Source organism: Porcisia hertigi, chromosome 36, assembly GCF_017918235.1.
Source record: "Porcisia hertigi strain C119 chromosome 36, whole genome shotgun sequence".
NCBI lineage: Eukaryota > Euglenozoa > Kinetoplastea > Trypanosomatida > Trypanosomatidae > Porcisia > Porcisia hertigi.
The window spans coordinates 1732458-1751538 of NC_090595.1; the positions used below are offsets into that span (position 1 = coordinate 1732458).

The window sequence follows — 19081 nt, forward strand, 5'->3', positions numbered from 1 at the left end:
ATTGTAGAAATGCGAGGGACATCCCATTGGTGAAGGACAAGACCTCCACATCTCCAGGCGAATGGCTTTTCTTCACTGGCGTTGATGCTGTGCGTGGCAACGATTCGTAGGAAGTGGAATCCGGCCTGGGGACATATACGTGTGTGAGGTCATATCTGTGTATATTTGTGTGTGTATAGGTCGGTATGCACACATTTTTTTCCTCTTTCCCGAACCGCGATCTCTAATTTGATGAACTCTCATCGCTCTTCAAGCTCGTCACAGGCGTCTCTGTGCCTACCTCTGCGTAGTCAAAAGGGGGGTTGTTGTGGTGGTGGGGGTTATGGCTCTCTCCCCCGACGCGGTTTCATTTTTTTTCTCTCCTCCGATTACTGGTTACGAAGGGTTTCGATCCCTGAACACAATAGCACACAAAGCCTCCTTCCCCATCATGAAAAAAAAACAAACAAGGGATAATTATGGGTTTTTCTTTTTATCGGATACCAATTCACAGATTCACGTCTCTGCATTTACCCCCCCCTCCCCTTTGCTGTGTGTGTGTGTGTGCATATGTGCGCGTATGCTGGTGTGCTTCATGGAGCGCAGGGGCGGGAGGGGGGGGGGAGAGAGACGAGGTAGGTTTCGTGCATCGCACTTTGGACATCTCGTTGCGACATGTTCTGCTGGGCACCATTGCATACCCCACTTTTCGGGCCTGTTTGCAGGTTGTTCCTGGTGGGCTCCTCTCTTTCATTTCACAGCAAAACTTCGTTTTTCTCGCCCCCCCCTCCACACACACACGCGACTCTCTCTCTATTCCATCTTTAATTTCTTCGTACCCCAACTTCATATCTCTATCATCAACGGCTCATCACAACGCACATGGCGCTACCCGCTTCTTTTTTCAACTCCCCCCTTTCCCCCAGCGCTCTTTTGTGTCTGGTCCCGACTTGCTTTATTACTCCCACCCTTCCTCGACATTCAGTTTTTTTCTTAGTTTGCGCTTTGTTTACCCATCAACAGAATTTTTTTTATTTTCACACGACGCACGTTGTCTGGAAGTGTATCCGATCTTCCTGCCCTTCCCCCCCCTCCCGCAAACTCGCCCCACACCCTTGCTCGTTTGTCTGAGACCCTCTGCGTATCGGGGAGAGAAGTTCAAAGGGGTTAACGCAAGCATATTATCTGTGACGTCGTGTTTGCATTAATTTCACAGCGGAAAAACAGCGCTGGCTGTCACATCGGAGAGCTTTGTGTGTGTGTGTGTGTGTGTGTGTGTGTGGTCTCTTTGACCCCCTTTGTGGATAATATACATATTTATATATATATATATAGTGAAGCTGTGTTTTATCGAGTAGTATACCCGGTCTTCTCTTCTACTATTATTTTTCCACACTTCTTGACCCCCCACCCACCCTCCCACCCCCACCCCTTCATTTCTCACCACCCCACCCAGACAACACAAACTCAGTGCCATGGACCAGCTGATTGGCGTGATCAATGAGCTTCATGATGCCTTCGCGGGCGTCAAGATGAATATAAAGCTCAACCTCCCTCAGATTGCCGTCGTAGGCAGTCAGAGTTGCGGTAAGAGCTCGGTGCTGGAGTCGATTGTCGGCAAAGACTTTTTGCCTCGTGGCTCGGGTATCGTCACGCGGTGCCCTCTCGTGCTGCAGCTCGTGCAGCTGCCCAAGTCAAATAATGACGAGTGGGGCGAGTTCCTCCACCTTCCAACGAAGAAGTTTTTTGATTTCAGCGAGATTCGAGAGGAGATCACGCGCCGAACCGTTGAGTTGGCCGGTCCCTCTGCAATCACGGATAAACCGATCAACCTCAAGGTGTACTCGAACATGGTGCTGAACCTCACTCTCGTCGACTTGCCCGGGTTGGTGATGAACGCTGTCGGCGATCAGCCGAAGGACATTGACCGCCAAATCAAGGAGATGGTGACGCGCTATGTCTCGCCCAAGAACACCATCATTCTGGCCATTTCCCCCGCCAACACAGATCTGGCCACGAGCCAGTCGCTGCGTTTGGCAAAGCAGTTGGACCCGGACGGTAAGCGCACGGTCGGCGTGCTCACAAAGATTGACTTGATGGATAAGGGAACGGACTGCTTCGACATTTTGAATAACCGGGTGCTGAACCTCCATCACGGCTTTATTGGTGTCGTGTGCCGCAGTCAGCAGGACATCAATGACCGGAAGTCCATGGAGGCTGCACGGCAAGCCGAACACGATTTCTTCGCGAACTCCCCGATCTACTCCTCCATCGCGGATGAAGCAGGCACCGTCTATCTTACCAAGAAGCTCAACATGGTTCTGCTGGATCACATCAAGGCAGTCATTCCGGACCTGAAGTCTCACGTGGACCAGCTCATGGCAGCCACCAAGAAGCAGATGGAGAAGTTGGGCATGTTCGACCAGGACATAACCGAGCCCAGTGCGCAGCTGCTTTCCCTCATAAAACTTTTCAGCGATACAGTGAATCACACGATCGATGGCGGTATCACGGACGCAACCACGGAGTTGCTCGGTGGGGCGCGCCTGGACTATATCTTCCACGAGTGCTTCTCGACCTACGTGACTAGTTTGACTGCCAAGAAGAGTCTCACAGACGACTACATCCGCATCAATACGCGCAACATGGCTGGTATGCACGCCACCCTGTTCCCCTCTGACCAGGTGTTTGTTGCCCTGTCGAAGCAGCAGATTTCCCGTCTTGAGGAGCCGTCCGTCAAGTGCGTCACGTTCGTGTACGAGGAGTTGATCAAGATAGTCGACATCTGCGCTTCCAAGGTAGAGCGCTACCCGCGTCTGAAGAGTGCCATCGTTTCGATTTGCCAGAAGATGCTGTCCGACTACCGCCTCCCGACTGTAGCGCACGTGCGCACCATCATCAGCGCCGAGCGGGGATTCATTAACGTGAAGCACCCAATGATGGAGGAGCTGGCGCAGCGGGCGTTTGTGAACATCTACGGCACCTCAGAGGTTCAGTCGAATGAGCCGAGCGCCTCAGCAACTGGCGGTGCGCAGTCGGATCCAAAGCACACCAGCAAGGAAGAGAAAAAGCAGGAAAAGCAGGAAAAGCAGAAACATCAGAACGGCGCTGACACCGTCCCGAACGCGGGCAGCAAGTCCGATATGACCGATGTTCCGTCGCGTATTATGCTGGGTAACAACATGACAATACACGAGCAGCACATGAACAATGCCATTCGCGAGATGGTGGAGGGATACTTTGCGATTGTGAAGGGCAACATTTCTGATCAGGTTCCGAAGGCAATCACGCTGCTCATGATCACGCGGTTGCGCGAGGAGGTCTATGCCCGTTTGGTACGTGAGTTGTACTCGGAGAAGACGGCGGCGGCGCTGGTTTCCGAGTCCCCAGGCATGGAGGCACAGCGCAAAGCAGCCAAGGAGATGCTCGAAGCCCTCAACAAGGCGCAGAATGCTCTCCACAGTGTGCGCGACTACCAATTGACCCCGGCTACTACTCCGGGCATCTAGGGGGAGCTCTTGATCAAACATAAAAAAGGAGAACTCGCTTCAACTCCTCCTTCCCCCCCCTTCTCTCCCCTCCCTCCATTTCTTCGATTCTGTTGTTTGGTGCTGAGCCGTTCCTCGCTCAACACATATGCGCACTTGTCTGACAGTGTCCAGATTCTTTTGCCCCCTTCTCTCTCTATGGTTTGTTGTGTTGCTGTTGTAGCCTCCTCTGGCGTTGTAGGGAGAAGAAGAAAAAATAAAGTGTGAGAGAGAGAGGAGGGTGCGGTGGAGATGAAACAAAAAAGGGGGGATATCTCTGGATAAAGGTAAACAAGAGAAATAATGCGCGTGTGCGTTTGCGTGTGAGTCAGAGTGCAGCTGAGTGATTTAGAAAGAGCGAGATAGGCGGATCCGAGGGGGAAGAAAAGGGCTTGTGGACGACACCGATGCCATTGTGGTTGCCTACTCTTCTGTAGCGATTTCTGATGGTGTTCTTGTTTCGTTTTGCTATGTTTATTACACGTGTACACATACACATATATACATGTATATGTATATATGTGTATCCCTCTTTTCACCCTTCGGTGGTCTCTTAGTTACCGCTGGCACGTCGATCAGGTGTCATTGTGTTGCTGCGCGCAACGTTTCTCTCAATCACGTGTGTGCACAACGATGCCAAACGCAGGCGTCCCGACAATCCTCTTTTTTTTCTTTTTCGCTTTTAAAGCGGCTTCTTTGCGCATCGTTTCTCAGGCTCGCTCTCGTTGTGTATACGTGTATGTGCTTGTGCTTATTTTTGGCTTTATTTTCCCGTTCGCGCGTGTGTGTGTGTGCTTGGCTGTTGTGAAGTGCTCTATGCTACCCGTCTTTTTTTCTCCTCTCCCTACAGGGAGAGGGCGTGGAGGAGTCTCACTGGCAGCGACACTGGGTTGCGCGATAGGTGCACCTGGGCAGTTTGAATACTAAAATCGAAGAAAGGAAGAGGGTAGCCCACAAAGCATGTAGCGAACAAGCGAACCAATAAACGTGCGCGGGGCGTGGAGGGGGCCACGCGAGGTGATGCCTGGCTTGTTTACTTGTGCTCGCAATCAGAGATTGAGGCTGGGGAGGGGAAGGGTGTGGTGGGGTGTAGTCTAGTTTCAAACAATGAGAAGGTTGAGTCTTCTCCGCTGGTGTGTGTTGGTGTGGGCGGATGGAGGAGAGCACAATGCTCCATCGCGTATACGTTTCTTTTCATGACTCTCGCTCGCTCTGATTCTCTCATCTCCACTACCTGTGTGTGTCCGTGTAGCGGTGGCCTTCACTTCTTCCCCCGATGTTTTCTGTTTTTTTTTTAAATCTGCTTTTGGTCGCGTTCGTTGCCTCCCCCCATGTTTTCTGTTTTCATCTGTTGTTGATAGTGTTCGCTGCCCACTCCCTTCCCTACTCTTTGTGCTGTTCTCTCTTCCTCTCCACCAGTTCTTGCGTCATTGCTGCCCATATATATATGTATATATATATATAATCCAAGGGGTATCTGCGCGAGAGGAAGGAAAACAAAAATAGAAGAAATCATAAGTGACCATCACGATCGCATAGCGTAGTGCAAAGTGTTACTACATGTAACGCAGCCTTCGAGGGGGAGAGAGAAACGTGTCTCGCTGACTTCAAGGGGGACCCGTTCGCTTTCTCTGCCCCCCCCCCCCCCACACCAAACCCTCATTTCGTTTTCAAAACGAATTCCCTGGTGACATGAATTCTGCCGTCTCACTCTCATGTTCATGTGTTCTTCACCACACGCCTCATGCACATCCTCGCACATACACACACACACATACACACACACACACACGTGTTTACGCAGCAGAACACGTTCAGAACTCCTCCTTAGTTCGTTTTGACGAAAGCTGTGTTTTCTCCACGTCCCTTTTCTCGTTGATGGTTTCGTTTTTTTTTCTTTCTACTTGCCGTTTTTTTTTCCCCTCCCCCTCCTCCCATTGTGGCTGTCTCTTCCGTCGTTGTAATTAAGATTTACATAACATTATCAATTTTTCACCTGTTCCCCTCTCTCGCCTCCTCTCACCATCGGGTAGAAAGTTGGCACTTGTCACGCGCGCGTGTAGGTGTGTGTCCCAATTAGCTGACCTCCTGTAGTGCCAGTAAAACAAAAAAATACTCAGACACACCGATCTCCATACTCGTCTAATTCTGCGAAAGCACACCGGTGGTCTACAGTGCTTCCATCGAGGTGCTTCCTCACACTTTTGCCACAGCGCGGTCGCTGTATCGAATCCACCAAGGCTGTCTATATATATTATATTATTATATATATATATTCCTTTTTGAAGGAGCGACTGTCAGCTCAGGTAAGGGAGGCGCCCGAGGATCGGAGAGGAGGGGGAGGGGAGAAGGGGGAAACCGACTACCCCAGAGCGCACGACCGCAGTTGAGCGTGATTCACACGAAAGTGTTACTTGCCTGTGCTTAACGGTCAAATATCAGGAAAATCGTGTCTACATTTTATTTTTCCAGTGCTTTCATTCGGTGCATGTGCGTGTGCCCACTCCTCGGTCTGTGCGCAGCTTGTGCAATCTCAAGTGAATACACATCTTCTCCCAAGAGGCCATAGGCTTGTTGATCTTCTCACACCCGTCAGGTCTGTGTGTGGGGTGCAGAAGGACTTTTAGTTCTATCGTCTTTTTTTTTCGTGTGAGTGTTTGTCTCTCATCCCTTGCCCTCGGTTTCGAAGTCCGGCACACAACGAAAAAAAAAAGGAAGGCTCCAGGGAGTGAAACAAAGCAAAGAGAGAGAGAGAGGCCGTGACCTTGTACTCCCTTCTTTACGACTCGGGTGTTTCGACTGGAGGACAAAAAATTCATTTAGGTTATTATCACTCTCTGTTGCGCTGCTCGTTGTAGCGTTGCTCCTGTTTATCCTTTCCGCCTATTTGATTCTTCCGCCTTCAACGCTTGTTGTATTGCTGTTGATCTCAACGTGCGAGTTTTCGAGTTAGTTGGGCTTTTTGCTGATTTTTCTGCTCCCCCTTTTTTTTTTGGTCCCCCCCCCCCCCCGCAAATCCCCCAGGAGGGGAGAGAGAGAAATTGAGAAGCAAATAGGTGGGTGTATATCGAGTGAGATTGCATAGTCTTTGCACTTGTATTCTATTCTATTCTCTCTTTTTTTCTTCATCCCTCTGGTTTGTTCTGTGTGTGTGTGTGTGTTGCCTCTCTACTGGTTCGCCTCCGCGTATCTGCGCTGGTGGTTTCTTGTGTACGGAATAAAAGGAACACCAGTTATAGCCCTCTCCTTCGCCTCCTCCTCGCGCGTTGGTGTTACCCGCGAGACCTTTCGCCTTTCAGTTCAAGGAAAATTCTCAAGAGATAAAATGTCACGTCATTCCACCTCTCAGTGCCATGTAGCCATCATGGCGGCTATGGCTGTGATGCTGCTCGTAATAGTCTCCACCGCGCGGGGGCAGAGCACTGTCACCACTGCCCCCCCTCGCTGTGACGAGGATGGTTTTAATTACCGCGACATTGCCGATCAAACAAGCACTGGCGTGCTTTTGTATGATGGCCTGAGCTTTTGTAAATCCGGTGGCAACACTTCAGTTGTGGTGGCCAAAAGTCCTGCGCCCCCACACTCGGTAGTGCCATTGAGTGGTTGGTCCTACCTGGTGGGCTTGAATGGGCCGACAGTGGCAACCTTCTCGCTTAACGCTGTGTGTGACGACACGGTCGTGTGTCAGTCAACCATCACCTACAGCGCGGCACAGACAGAGGTACCATCTCCCGCCGTCCAACCGTCATCGTCGCCATCGCCGTGGTCCTCAAAGTCGGACTCCTCTGAGAATGCGGAGCCCGAGCCCATGTACCCTGTGTGCTCGCGTGCCAACAAGACGCGCTTCTACGCAGCCGACTCGGCGCGAGTGGATGTTTTCCACATGGATGCACCGGTCAGCAACTGCTCTTACACGACGTCTGTCTTGACCGGGCCGTCTGTGGGCCTTATCATGCCCGGATCCACCGGTTTGGGCTACATATACGTAATGCCCAGTAACGTCTCTGTCGGAACCACCACGGCATTCAGCTACGCCGTGAAGTGCAATGGTGAGGTGACGTGTGAGGACCAGGTAAAGGTCACAGTGGCAGCGACCGATAAACGGATCTACCCGCTGTGCTCGAACGCCTCCAAGGTTCACAGCTATCCAGTAGGGGAGGTGTCCACTGACCGATTCCCGTTGGACATTCAGAATGACAGCTGCACCTACACGTCGAGCATTTCTGTTGGTCCGTCTATTGGCACCATGACACCGTTCGAGACTGGTCTGGCCTACGAATTTGCCGTTCCCAGCACAGCCACTGTCGGTCACAGCACCGCGGTGGGCTACACCGTGCAGTGTAATGCTGATATCGTCTGTGCGGACGTGCTGATGGTGGCGTTAGCGCCTGCATCGGCAACGAGCGCCCCACCTGCGTCGTCCCTGGCCCCGACAACCGTGCCGCCAGCATCACTGCCCGCATGCTCGCAAAACACTCAAGTCAATACCTACATCATCAATAGTCTGTACAGGGGTAAGCTGCCACTCGACGTGCAGGAGACTGAGTGCGTATACACGGCGGCTATCCACAACCTGTCTGTGGGCGCGGTTGTCACCTTAGACCCTTCGGATCCCTTGGGCTACCTTTACTCCACTGATAATAGCACGGCGCCGCAGGACACGAGCATCCCATACACGATTGCGTGCAACAGCGTGGTCATCTGCCAAGGGGCCGTGTTCATTCAGTTGACACTCGACGCCGCAGCCTGTCCGGCCAGCACCGCCACCTACATTGTGCACCCCGGCGCAGTCGTGAACGGCACGGTGGACAGCGGCGCGGTGTGCAGCACCGGCGCCGCCCCGCGGGCTTCGCTTCGCTCCGCCATAGAGGGGCTTATTCTCAGAGCGGACGGCACGTTCTCATTCCAGGCCCCCCTTACCGAGGCCGACGTTGCGGCGACGGTGCTACTAGAATGCAATGGGGAGGTGGTGTGCCAGACGAACGTTGTGTTTGTCGTGGCTGAGAGAACAGTGGCACCCCCTACGACGTCGACCGCAGCGCCAATCCCGATGTGCCACAAGTTTTTTCAGTACGAAATCCCCATCTCGACGTCGACCACGGGCACTCTCGACGCCGTTCCCACCGCCTCGTGCGAGATCATTACATACCTGCTTGAGAAAAGCAACAACACAATCCGCGGCCGTCTCGTGGTGAACTTGCGTGGGGAGTTTCAATATACGGCGCCCGACTCGCAGGGGGTGGACTACGCCGCTGTGGACGTGTACTGCGCCAATAGTTTCATTTGCCGTACGCAACTGGTGTTCTTGGCCTACATTCCCCTCACGACCGTCTCGCCGCTGCAGCCGTGTGCGAATGTCTACTACTACCAGGTGACTCCCGGCGTAGGAGCCAAGCTGTCGCTGAATAACATGCCCGGGCAGGATGCGTGTCCGCACGGTCGCCACTTCACACTCACCACCGGCCCGCAAGCGGGGACACTCGAGATGGAGCCGATCGGTGACTTTCTATACCGCCCGCCAATGCAAAAGGGTCAATTTTCTTTCACCTTCACCATGTACTGCCTAAATCAGCCGCACTGCGCTGGAACGGCATACCTTTTGGTTTCCCATGAGTGGACCCTGGACCCCACACCGACATCATCATCCTCAAGTAGCCCAGAGGAAGGCACGTCGAATATCACTAACGAGCAAATCACCTGCCGCGGCACATGCAACGCGAACGCCTGGAAGACATACCCGAGCCGAAAGGTGTGGGACACAACACCTGACGCTGGTTACGCACGCAAGGATGGCCATCTGGTGAACGGTATGACTGTGACGTGGCGTGAGAACTCGCTCGTTTTCATCGTATATAGTTTGATTGGCAACCTTGGCGTGCGTTTCCCCACCTTCGAGCCCATCACGTCGGCTGAGAAGGCATACATGGAGCCCACAGACTTTGCCAGCAGCGTTGCCCCCGGCTCTACTGGCTTTGAAATGAGTTGCCTGGCTCAGCAAGGTCGCAATGGTACGGGCGAGGATGTGTGGAGGTGGACTGGCTTATCCAACGCTTCCGGCACCGGCGGCGTTGGTGCGTACTACAGATCCGGCGAGTCGTGGTACCAGAAATTCGGTGGCAAGCACGTGGGGTGCGACACCTTCTCGGACCCGTGTGCCTACGCCCCACTGCTGACGCCGGCGAACTACACTAACAGCTCCCTTGGTCGCTGGACGATCGACGTGAACGACTGCGATGCCACATGGACGGGCGTGTTCCCGTACCGCTCAGTGGAGAAGATGGTGAGGCACGACGGGCTGCCAGTGTGGGAGTTTGTTGGGCATCACCAGCTGCAGGGCACGCTCTACTCTGAGTCTGTGCAGGCACATTCGTGGCTAAAGCCTGGTCAGTTCGATGCGCACTACGACGCACACAACATTCTCATTAACCTAAACCAGTTTGTCTCAGTGACCAAGACAGGCGTGGAGGAGTCGCTCATTTCTGTCGACGCGGAGTTCTTTACGTATGTGGACAAGGAAACGCATGACCAGGCGTTCGGCATCAACCTGCTGCTCTACCCCTCTGTGGAATCATTCATGGCCACAAGTTACGCCAGAGACCGTCACGTAAAGGGCTTCAAGTGGGTAACGCAAGAATGGATGTCGTTGGACACCGAGCAGTGCCCCACGTGTACAGGCTCGAAGTCGAAATGCTCGGCATCCCACGCGGGAGCAGAGGCATCCTACACAAGTTCTAGTTTCCCTGAGGGTGACTGCGCCAACGGCACGAGCCGTGTGCACCTGTTCAAGGGGCCCGCTATGATGCCCAGCGAATGCCCGCAGAACCCGATGCACGTCTTCAACCAGTCCGGTTTCTCCCCGACACGAAACTGCAAAACAACGTACCAGAATGTGACATTGCGCGGTATCGTGCCTGGAAGCAGCGGCCTTAGCGAAGCCCACTTGCGCGCATTGAACTTCGAGGGTACGGTGCAGCTCATGTTGCTCATGGACGACAACAGATACGAGAGGCTTGACGTGCACTTGTCCATGTACGTCTCTCGTCTCTCCAAGGATGCTCATCGCATGCAAGGGGAACTCAGCACATGCCGTAGCGGCAGCTACTGGCCTGTTCTGGATCCGCTCGGCTCGTCGCTGCCCTCGAACCCGTTCGCGCTGAGCGTCGCTGAGGCGACGCCGTTGTGTGTGGATGACCTCAGCTCCACTTATGGTCTGAATGACTGGGCGCTCTTCACTGTCAACATGCCCGGCGTCAAGCCAAACGAGGTGGTGGTGCGCAGTGTCTACGTGCTGTATAACAACCTGCGTATCTATCTTGTCTACAGGAATCAGAGCACTGGTGCAACGGTGATCCCGGAAAAAGATTTTGACGGCGTCTGGTGGCAGCACGGGTATCCCTTTCTCGCGTTCCGTGACTTGAGGGATAACCTGCAGAACATTAGCACCACCTTCAGCACCGAGATGCAGACGTCCGCGGTGGCGGCGGATGTGGTCTACGCCTTCATTTTTATCCCTGGCTCGCTCGGTACGGATGCAAACATCGAGGTGGTGGTGGAAGCCTCCAACGAGTCCAGTGGGCCGGCGGCGAGCACGACAGAGTTCCGCCGTGTGCTGCATATCGATCCGCTCCTCACACAGCTCAGCCGCCAGGGCCCACCGCCGGCGTCCTCCTCCCCAAAGCACGAGCAGGACAGGATGGACATGTACGCTATGGGCGCCTCCGCTGGCGTCGCCGTCACCCTGGTGATGACTGTGATTTTCTTCATGCTAGCGGACAACAGCCGCCCTTTGCCGAAGTGGGTGCCGCGCGGCAAACTAATCAAGGAAACGGTGCTGTCGGTTCTCCCGGCTGGTTTGCACAGGAAGAGAGAATCGAAGCCGATGGCTCACAGAGACATGTACGACGCCATGAACTCTGGCTGCTACTAAAAGCGATTGAAGAGGAAGAAACATGTTTTTTCTCCACACACACACACACACACACACACACACACGCGCGCGGATATATATGAGGGCGGCATGAGGCCACGCAGTCCCATTGACGAAAAAGAAAAGCGAAAGAAAAGCAAAAAAAAAAATAGCTGCAAGGCAATGCACTTAATTTGCAGCTCATGGCGTAGTCGACCCCCCCCCCCCATTGGTACGTGGTTGTGGCGATTGGTGTAGCACTAACAGATAAAGGGGATGAGGTGGAGATTGAGGGAAGGTGGTGGTAGCGAAAGGAGACAACGAAGTAGCGCACATAGACAAGGAGGAGGATTGGAAAAAAAAGAATTTGGCGTGTCTCGCCATCTGTGTATGTAGGTACCGACTTCTTTTGTTAACATTATATATATATATATATCTATACATACATACACTCATAAGTATGCTGAGATGATGTTTGATGCGGTGCGAGCGAGCGAGCGAGCGATCTACGGAGTGTGCATGTGATGGATAATGAGATGAGCGGCATAACGAGAGAGAGAGAGAAAACTAAGCAGTGCATCGAAACAAAGGCTGCTGTAAGGAGATAATAGGCTACTTGAAGCTGTTCTCTTGTGGGTGTTGTTGAACATTTTTTTGGTTGGCGTTGCAGAGGCGGGCGCGAGTATTGCTGTGCATGCGTGCGTGTCTGCGTCTCGGTAGACAATCTAAATGCGCAAGTATCCCGTGGCACATTTTCCCCCTTTTTTCTTTGGTGTTTTAGCCTGTGCTTGAGTATGTTCACGCTTCGCGAGTCCAAAGGCAGAGGGGTTTGAGGCAGTGGAACATTCTCTGTTTGGGTGTGTGTGCGTGTAGTTTTTTCCATCCCTCTTTTTTCTCTTTTCCCTTGTCGATACGTTGATGAAGATGTGTGTGTGTGTGTGTGTGTGTGTGATCTTTTTTTTTGGGGGGGGGATGAGGGGATGTATTTCTCGGGAGTGATGAGGGCTTATTGGGTTTCGTGATGGAGATAGCAGCGGTACTCACGACTCTCTGCGAAGTGCACTTGCGCGCCATCTCGTTGGTCTTTTTTTTTTTTAGTACGAACTCTGTTGGCGTTTCTATGGAGTCCATACAGGGATGAAAGAAGACGCAACGCGATAAGCCACATACGGTGGATCACCGAAACGAGATAAAAGAAAAAGCGGTCAGAAAGACGTTACGCCCCCACTAATGCGAGGAAATAGATGATGCTCATATAGGTGGCACCGTGCGTGTGGGGCGTACTTTGTTCAGATATCTACTGGCTTGCCTGGAGGACGGCCGTATCTCAGCTTCTACCCCTTCCCCGACAAGGCACAAGCACGACTAGAGTGTGTATCACTGGGCTCGCACCACACTTCTCGTCTTTCTTCATGGCTTTCACTTGCACTTGTCACTCTCCCACCTTTCTACTCTCATCCTTCACCCTCTGTAAGACACTCGTGTGCACTTTTCGGTTTCGCGGAGAACATGCGCGACTTCTTTTCTTCTATCTTTCTCATTCCTTCCACTGCTCTCGTGTCCCCGTTGGGGGGGAGGGGAGGGGGGAGGTGCGCAGGCCTTTGATCGAAGCAGAGCCTTCCATTTAGCAGGTCTTTGCTCGTTGCACTGGTGCCCACCAAATGTCATCGTTTTTTTTTTGTCTTTCTTGACTGGCGTATTCACGTGTTTATTTTTGCGTCACTCTCAACACAACACACCATGAAGCCAGAATGACGTCAGTGAACTTCTTTATCTCATGTCCTCCTCCTCCTCCTCCTCCCCCACTCCAGTGCATTTGGATAAAAGTATTATCCAACACAACCTGTTACCCCCGACACGCTCTTCGCCACTTTTCTCGATATCACTGCATTTATTTTTACACTGCCACGGTGTTTCGCTGCCGTGCTCACTCTACCCGCGGCCACTTTGAGCGATTGGCATGAGGGCGTCTCGACATGCACCGCTCGGTCTCTTGTCAATGTGCGGTGACTACCGCAGGAAGAACAGCAAGACAAGAAGCCAAGTGCTGTTGGGGGTGGCGGCAGCAGCAGTAGACCGAGGCAGCTGCCGGTCCCCCCCCCCCCCTCACAGCGCCCCCTTTGAGTAACGTATATGCTGCCCCAGCGATGCCTGATGGCGTCGACTGCGATGACGAGGCCATCGGGATGGGGGAGCTGCATGAGGAGGAGGGGAGGAGGGGGGTGGCTACTGAGGGGCGTAGTGCATTATATATATATATATATTGCCGATGGACCTCTAGCGCCCTCAAGCGTTTTTCTTCGTTTGTTGCCTGAACGAACTTGACTATCACCCTTTTACCCCCTCTTCCACTTTCTGCGCTGTATTATATGATACACACACACACATACACACGTGCGCGTATCTGCCCGCGTGTGTTCCCCACCCCACCCTACCCCAGTAGAGAAGAAAAGGCGTGGGTGCTGACTTAAGTGGCGTGCAAACTCTTTAGTCAACCTCCCCCTCCCTCTCTCTCTCCCTCCTGCTTCGCCATATTTTTCCTTTTTTTTGGAGGGGCATTGCTGTTTTCTTCTCCAATTCTGAAGAGAGGATACTCGAGGGGATCAGCGAGCTGTGCACACTCTCTCAATCTTCATGTGTATTTGGCCTTAGCCGCAGCAACGAAACACTGCAGCTATCATCACAGGGCTGCAAAAAGTTACACTTTATACAGAGAGAAGTAGCTCGGTGGCTACGCTGACTCTTGAGCCGATGTTGCGTGCTTCAAGTGTGGTGCAGAAAGTTGCGTACCCGTGTGTCGACCACCTCTTGTCCTCGTCTCTCTTGCCATGCGCCGCTGTCTCCTCTTTCGCAACACCGCCCTCTGGGAGGTGCTGCTCCTCGTCCAGGAGTTGCGGAGGTCAGACGTTCATTATGGACGGTGGCGCGACTGCGCTTTTGCTAGCGCGTCGCTATGGCTCGGCGATGGGCCGGGCCGGCAAGGCAAAGTGCGCGGGAGGGGCAGCCAAAGGGAAGGCAAAAGAAGATGTGACGGACGGCAAGGCTCCCGCTTCGCCGCCGCGAGCGCAACGGACACTTTTATCTTCTCGGCGGAAGTCGACCTCATCGTTACCCCCCCACCATTTCACTGCAGATACGCAGTCGGAGAGGACGGAGGCATCTCTTAGTTCAGCCAGTTATCGGCGAGAGGAGGCGGCAGTGTCCACAGAAGAAGATGCACGTCCATACGAGGAGGTGCACTCATTGTCGTCCGTACGACAGAAGCGCACGAGTCCTCGCGCACTAAGCAGCAGCGGTCGTGCTCGACAGCTTGCAGCGACCAAGGCGCACGATGACGCAGGCGAGACCGAAGCAATCGACGACGACTTCGAAAATCTCAAATTTTCAGAGCTACCCACAGAGGACCCCGTTGGCGCTACTGGGGAGGACGAGTTTGGCGGCGGCGGTGGTGATCCCAAGAGGGCAGGCGGCGGGAGAGGCGGAGACAGGGACACGGAGACACGTCTGGACGGCGCTGGCGAGGTGGAGGAGGAGGAAGGTGTGAGTCGGCAGGCACAAATCCGCAGCATCAAAGCGTCGGCTGTGGACATATATGTTGGGGACGATTGCATGTCTGACCCACTCTCTCCATCAGGAGGAAGCGATCCGGACACGGCGGACGCGGCGGCCATTGATGAGGAGGTGGCCAACCGCTACTTGGCTATCGCATTCCCCGAACTGGCAGCCGAGTACGCTGCTGCAGGCGACAGTGTCAATACCACCCCTGTAAGCGAAGTCTTGACGGACTCGGCGGTGGTCGCGGGGTGGCGCTGCGCCAAGTGCGACCAAGTCTGGCGTAGCGCCGTGTTTGTGCGATGCATTCTCAAGAACGGATGCCCTCAGTGCACTGCGAACCGGACGTCGACGTTGGCGAAGGTGCGGCCTGACCTCCTCCAATTGTGGGACTACAACCGCAACAACCCGTTCCTCAAACCCCAAGAGATCGCTGCGGACAGCAAGCAGAGTGTTTTCTGGAACTGCCCAACCTGTCGTGAGAGCTACGCCGCTCGCGTGAAAGACCGAGCCCAGGACAAGGTCCGGTGCCCCTCTTGTGCGCTGCTGCATTCTCAGTCAGCTGGTGAGCTAGCCTCGGAGGAGAGCGTGGTGCTGCAGGAATGGCATCCACTAAAGAATGGAGATCTCCGCATAGAACAGGTGTCGCCGACGGACACAAGGACAAAGGTGTGGTGGCTCTGTGCTGGGTGCGGACATGAGTGGGAAGCCTCGCTCGCCACTCGTCTCTCACGCTGGCGGCATCGTAACAAAAGTCTTTGTCCCGCGTGCCAGGGAAAAGGCGTGACAGAACTCGCGTAGGGAGGAGGGACCTCAGAGGAGGAAAGGCAACGCCGAGAAAGAAAGGGAAAAGGGGGAAGGGGGGGGGGGAGTGAGCGCGTTGGTTCAGATTCTGTATGGATGCATGCCAGCGTTTCTTCATCGATCTGTGTCTATGTTTATGTCTGCGCCTGTGTGTGTGTGTGTGTGTATGTGTGTGTGAGACTGTCACTGGTTGCGTTCTTCTTCACAAAGTTCCTTGCCCCGTATAGTTTTGTCTTTCTTTCGCTGTACTCGCATGTTTTCAAGGGTACCGGAGTGATCACCTCTGGTGCTATCATTCCTGGGTTGTCTACCTCTCGTGTACTTTCCAACTCCTACCCCCCTCTACTTTTCCGGGGGTTCTCGCATTGGCTCTAGACATTGAGAGGACCGCCTTTTGCTGGACGCCCCTCCTCCTCCCCTCTCCGCCATCTCATCATTATGAAGCCGGGGGCTCCCCCCTTTTTGTTTGTGTGTGTGTGTGTGTGCCCCTATAGACACACCAGATTGTCTTCTTCGGCATTCGAACACCAACGGAAGCACAGAGGCCTTAATAACAACAGAAAATGCACATCAAACGGAGAGGACATTCTTAAGCGGAGAAAACGTGTAGCGGATGAGGGGAAAAAAGGCATCTCACTTCAAGCGCCTCAAAGCACACTAATCAAAGAGGCTCGGATGCTGAGTCGTGTGTCGCTGGTGAGCTGCTATTTCTTCTTTTTCATGCCTTCGGTTTCGCCAACGCGCCCATCGCAGTGGATAGCAATAATATATGTATGTGTATATATGTATATATATTTCTTTCCACCTGCACGCGCGGAGCGCACTCTGTGCTGTACTCCGATTCACGTCGTTTCGTTTGACAGTTCGGTCCAGGTGTCCATGTTGTACGGTGGCTTATAAAGGTGACGGATGATGCGCACCGATGCTCGTCTTTACAGCTTCAGGTGCATTGCGTAATAACTCACGCTAAAACTTCTCCACCGTTCACCAACTTTGTATTCCCCCTCCTCCCTCTCGTCCACACCTGAGGGACACACAATGACGCAGAGGGGGGTGGGGAGTGTATACACGATCCTTGTCATACCGTGAACTAAAAAAGGAGTGTGGCAAAATCTTTCGAATACAACCCGGTTTGCATTATCATCTCTACATACATATATATATATATATACAGACACACACACTCAGCTCGAGCTCCAGACAAGTGAGCCTTGGGGGCGCGTGTCCACGGCCTCATGATACCCGCCACTTCTCCAACCTCCGCTGCGGTACACTCGCTTAGTGAGCCACTAGTTTCTTCATGTGAAGCTACTTCGAACCCTTACAAGCGTTCGATGCTGCGCTTGCTGGAGTATGTGGGGCTGAAGCATTACGGCACCCCGCGCGCCACGATGCCCTCGCGCACCAGCGAGCAGGCGGATCGCATTGCTCAGCACCTCAATACTGTGACGGAAAAAGTTCGTAGTCACAAGGAAAGTCTGCAACGCCGTAACATACACATTAACAAACGCAAGCTCACGAATGATATGATGCGCGTCATGGAGTGGGCAGCGACTCCTTTGGGGCCAGCAGTATCTGCCGGGGATCAAATCACTGTCAAGGATGATTCCGCAGCGATGTCCAGCGGCCAGCCAGAAGAGTTGTTGCCCACCATTTACCTCAGTTTCGAAGAGTCAGTGGAGTGGAAAGCGTTTCTTGCCAGCGTCAAGCCCGAGGATCGTCACGCCGTGACGGTGATGCGCCGACTCTCTGTTGAACTTTGGCGCGCTCATAAGCGTGATCTTTGCTTGTGGTGCTGGTTTCCTCGAAGTATGTGCATGTGCGACGAGCTGGACGCATACCGTGCGACATTGCCAGCAGGCATACTAGATCAGCATGTGGAGGTGACCATGCTGCTGCACAGCGAGGAATTGATGCGCAGCACCAACTCGGGCCACATCGCCGCCTACCTCTTCGGCGCACCCTTGCGCGTTTGGGGACTCGCTGATGACGACGTCTACTTGCGACAGCTGCTGCCAGTGGAGCACCGCCCAGCGGGGTGCTCAGCCGAGGAGTCGGCCACGGTTTACCACGTTTCCCTTTACCCGTCGTCGGACGCCGTCACCATCCACGACTATATCTGGAGGGCACATCTCCGCCGCAGCCCCCTGGACAGTGTGTGTGGGGAGGAGGAGGAGGCAGAGGAGGAGGAGAGAAGCGCTGGAGATCAAGCTCCTGTAATCGATCTCGGCGGCGATGGTGATGGGGCTGATGTGCAGGTGAACGCGATCCACACCACACCACGTTCACTTGATGCTGTTGCATTGGGGAACGTCAAGGAGGGGTCGGTAGCGCCTCACGTCAGACCGTCTACCACCGCAGGCGATGCTCTGCATTCGCGACGCAAGGTGCATCTTATCCTTCTTGACAGCACATGGGGCCAAGCACTCTCGTTGAACCGCCATATCACCCGTCAAATCCCCCGTGTTTCTCTTGAAATCTCTGAGGACTACGACTCTCTCTTCCAAGCACTGCGTAAGCGCACCCGCGAGGCCTGTGTCAGCACGTTGGAGGCGACCAACATGGCAGTGGTGCAGTGTGTACGGGCCATGGGCTACGCGGAAGAGGCTGCTTCCACCTCTCAGACGCTCATAGACGCCATGAAAAGGTTTGTGGATGCGCGGTGCCTTCTCAAGAACGCTGACGCGCAGTTCACAACAAACGTCCAAACTCTTCACGAGCTTCGTGACCGGCGCGACGATGTGTGTCGAAGAGATGCCGCCCGTCGACAGGAAGCTCTTGCCGTCAAGATGCAGTCAGATGAGGCTGCCCGCCGTCTGCGTCTCCCACCTGTGTTGAATTACTGTTACTGCTGCGACCGTGTGATTGGCTGGCATCGAATGCCAGAGCATGTGATGGGGCATAAGCATCGCACGGCGCTCGAGCTAAACCCTTCTTGCACCCCCTCTGCCAAATCAGCCACAGTGGTGGTGCCCGATTTCTCGCGTCCGCGGCGCCTAGCAGGGAGAGGGGGGGGGGGTGATGAACGAACAGCAATGTCGCTTGTAGACAACAAAGCGGAGGCGGCTAGTGAACAGATAGCTGGCGTACTCGCTTAGGAAACGGGGCTCTCGCTAGTAAACCCGAAAAGAAAGACGAAGGGAGTAGAGAACAAGTCGGTGACATCCGATCCTTCATCTCCTGCAGAATACCTACTAGTGCACATTTGACGCTTTCTCTGTTTTACGGTCCGCTTCGCCAGATGTCTGCCCCCCTCGCTACGAATTCCTGTGTACGTGGTTTGCCGTGAGACACCCCCTTCTTTCCTTTCTTG

The 19081-nt window shown here is 53.8% G+C and overlaps 4 protein-coding genes across 4 annotated transcripts; all 4 read left to right on the forward strand.

Moving 5' to 3' along the window:
• Positions 1–1454: 1454 nt before the first annotated feature.
• On the forward strand, positions 1455–3488 carry JKF63_00455 (uncharacterized protein; the record flags this gene model as incomplete). Its single annotated transcript, XM_067896506.1, has 1 exon — positions 1455–3488. The coding sequence occupies one exon, from the start codon at positions 1455–1457 to the stop codon at positions 3486–3488; it is 2034 nt and encodes a 677-aa protein (XP_067752663.1).
• Positions 3489–6870: 3382 nt separating this feature from the next.
• On the forward strand, positions 6871–11433 carry JKF63_00456 (uncharacterized protein; the record flags this gene model as incomplete). The annotated part of the gene is made up of 1 exon (XM_067896507.1): positions 6871–11433. One exon carries the CDS (start codon positions 6871–6873, stop codon positions 11431–11433), a length of 4563 nt encoding a protein of 1520 aa, XP_067752664.1.
• Positions 11434–14163: 2730 nt separating this feature from the next.
• On the forward strand, positions 14164–15765 carry JKF63_00457 (uncharacterized protein; the record flags this gene model as incomplete). The annotated part of the gene is made up of 1 exon (XM_067896508.1): positions 14164–15765. The coding sequence occupies one exon, from the start codon at positions 14164–14166 to the stop codon at positions 15763–15765; it is 1602 nt and encodes a 533-aa protein (XP_067752665.1).
• Positions 15766–17003: 1238 nt separating this feature from the next.
• Positions 17004–18866, forward strand: JKF63_00458 (uncharacterized protein; the record flags this gene model as incomplete). The annotated part of the gene is made up of 1 exon (XM_067896509.1): positions 17004–18866. The coding sequence occupies one exon, from the start codon at positions 17004–17006 to the stop codon at positions 18864–18866; it is 1863 nt and encodes a 620-aa protein (XP_067752666.1).
• Positions 18867–19081: the final 215 nt, after the last annotated feature.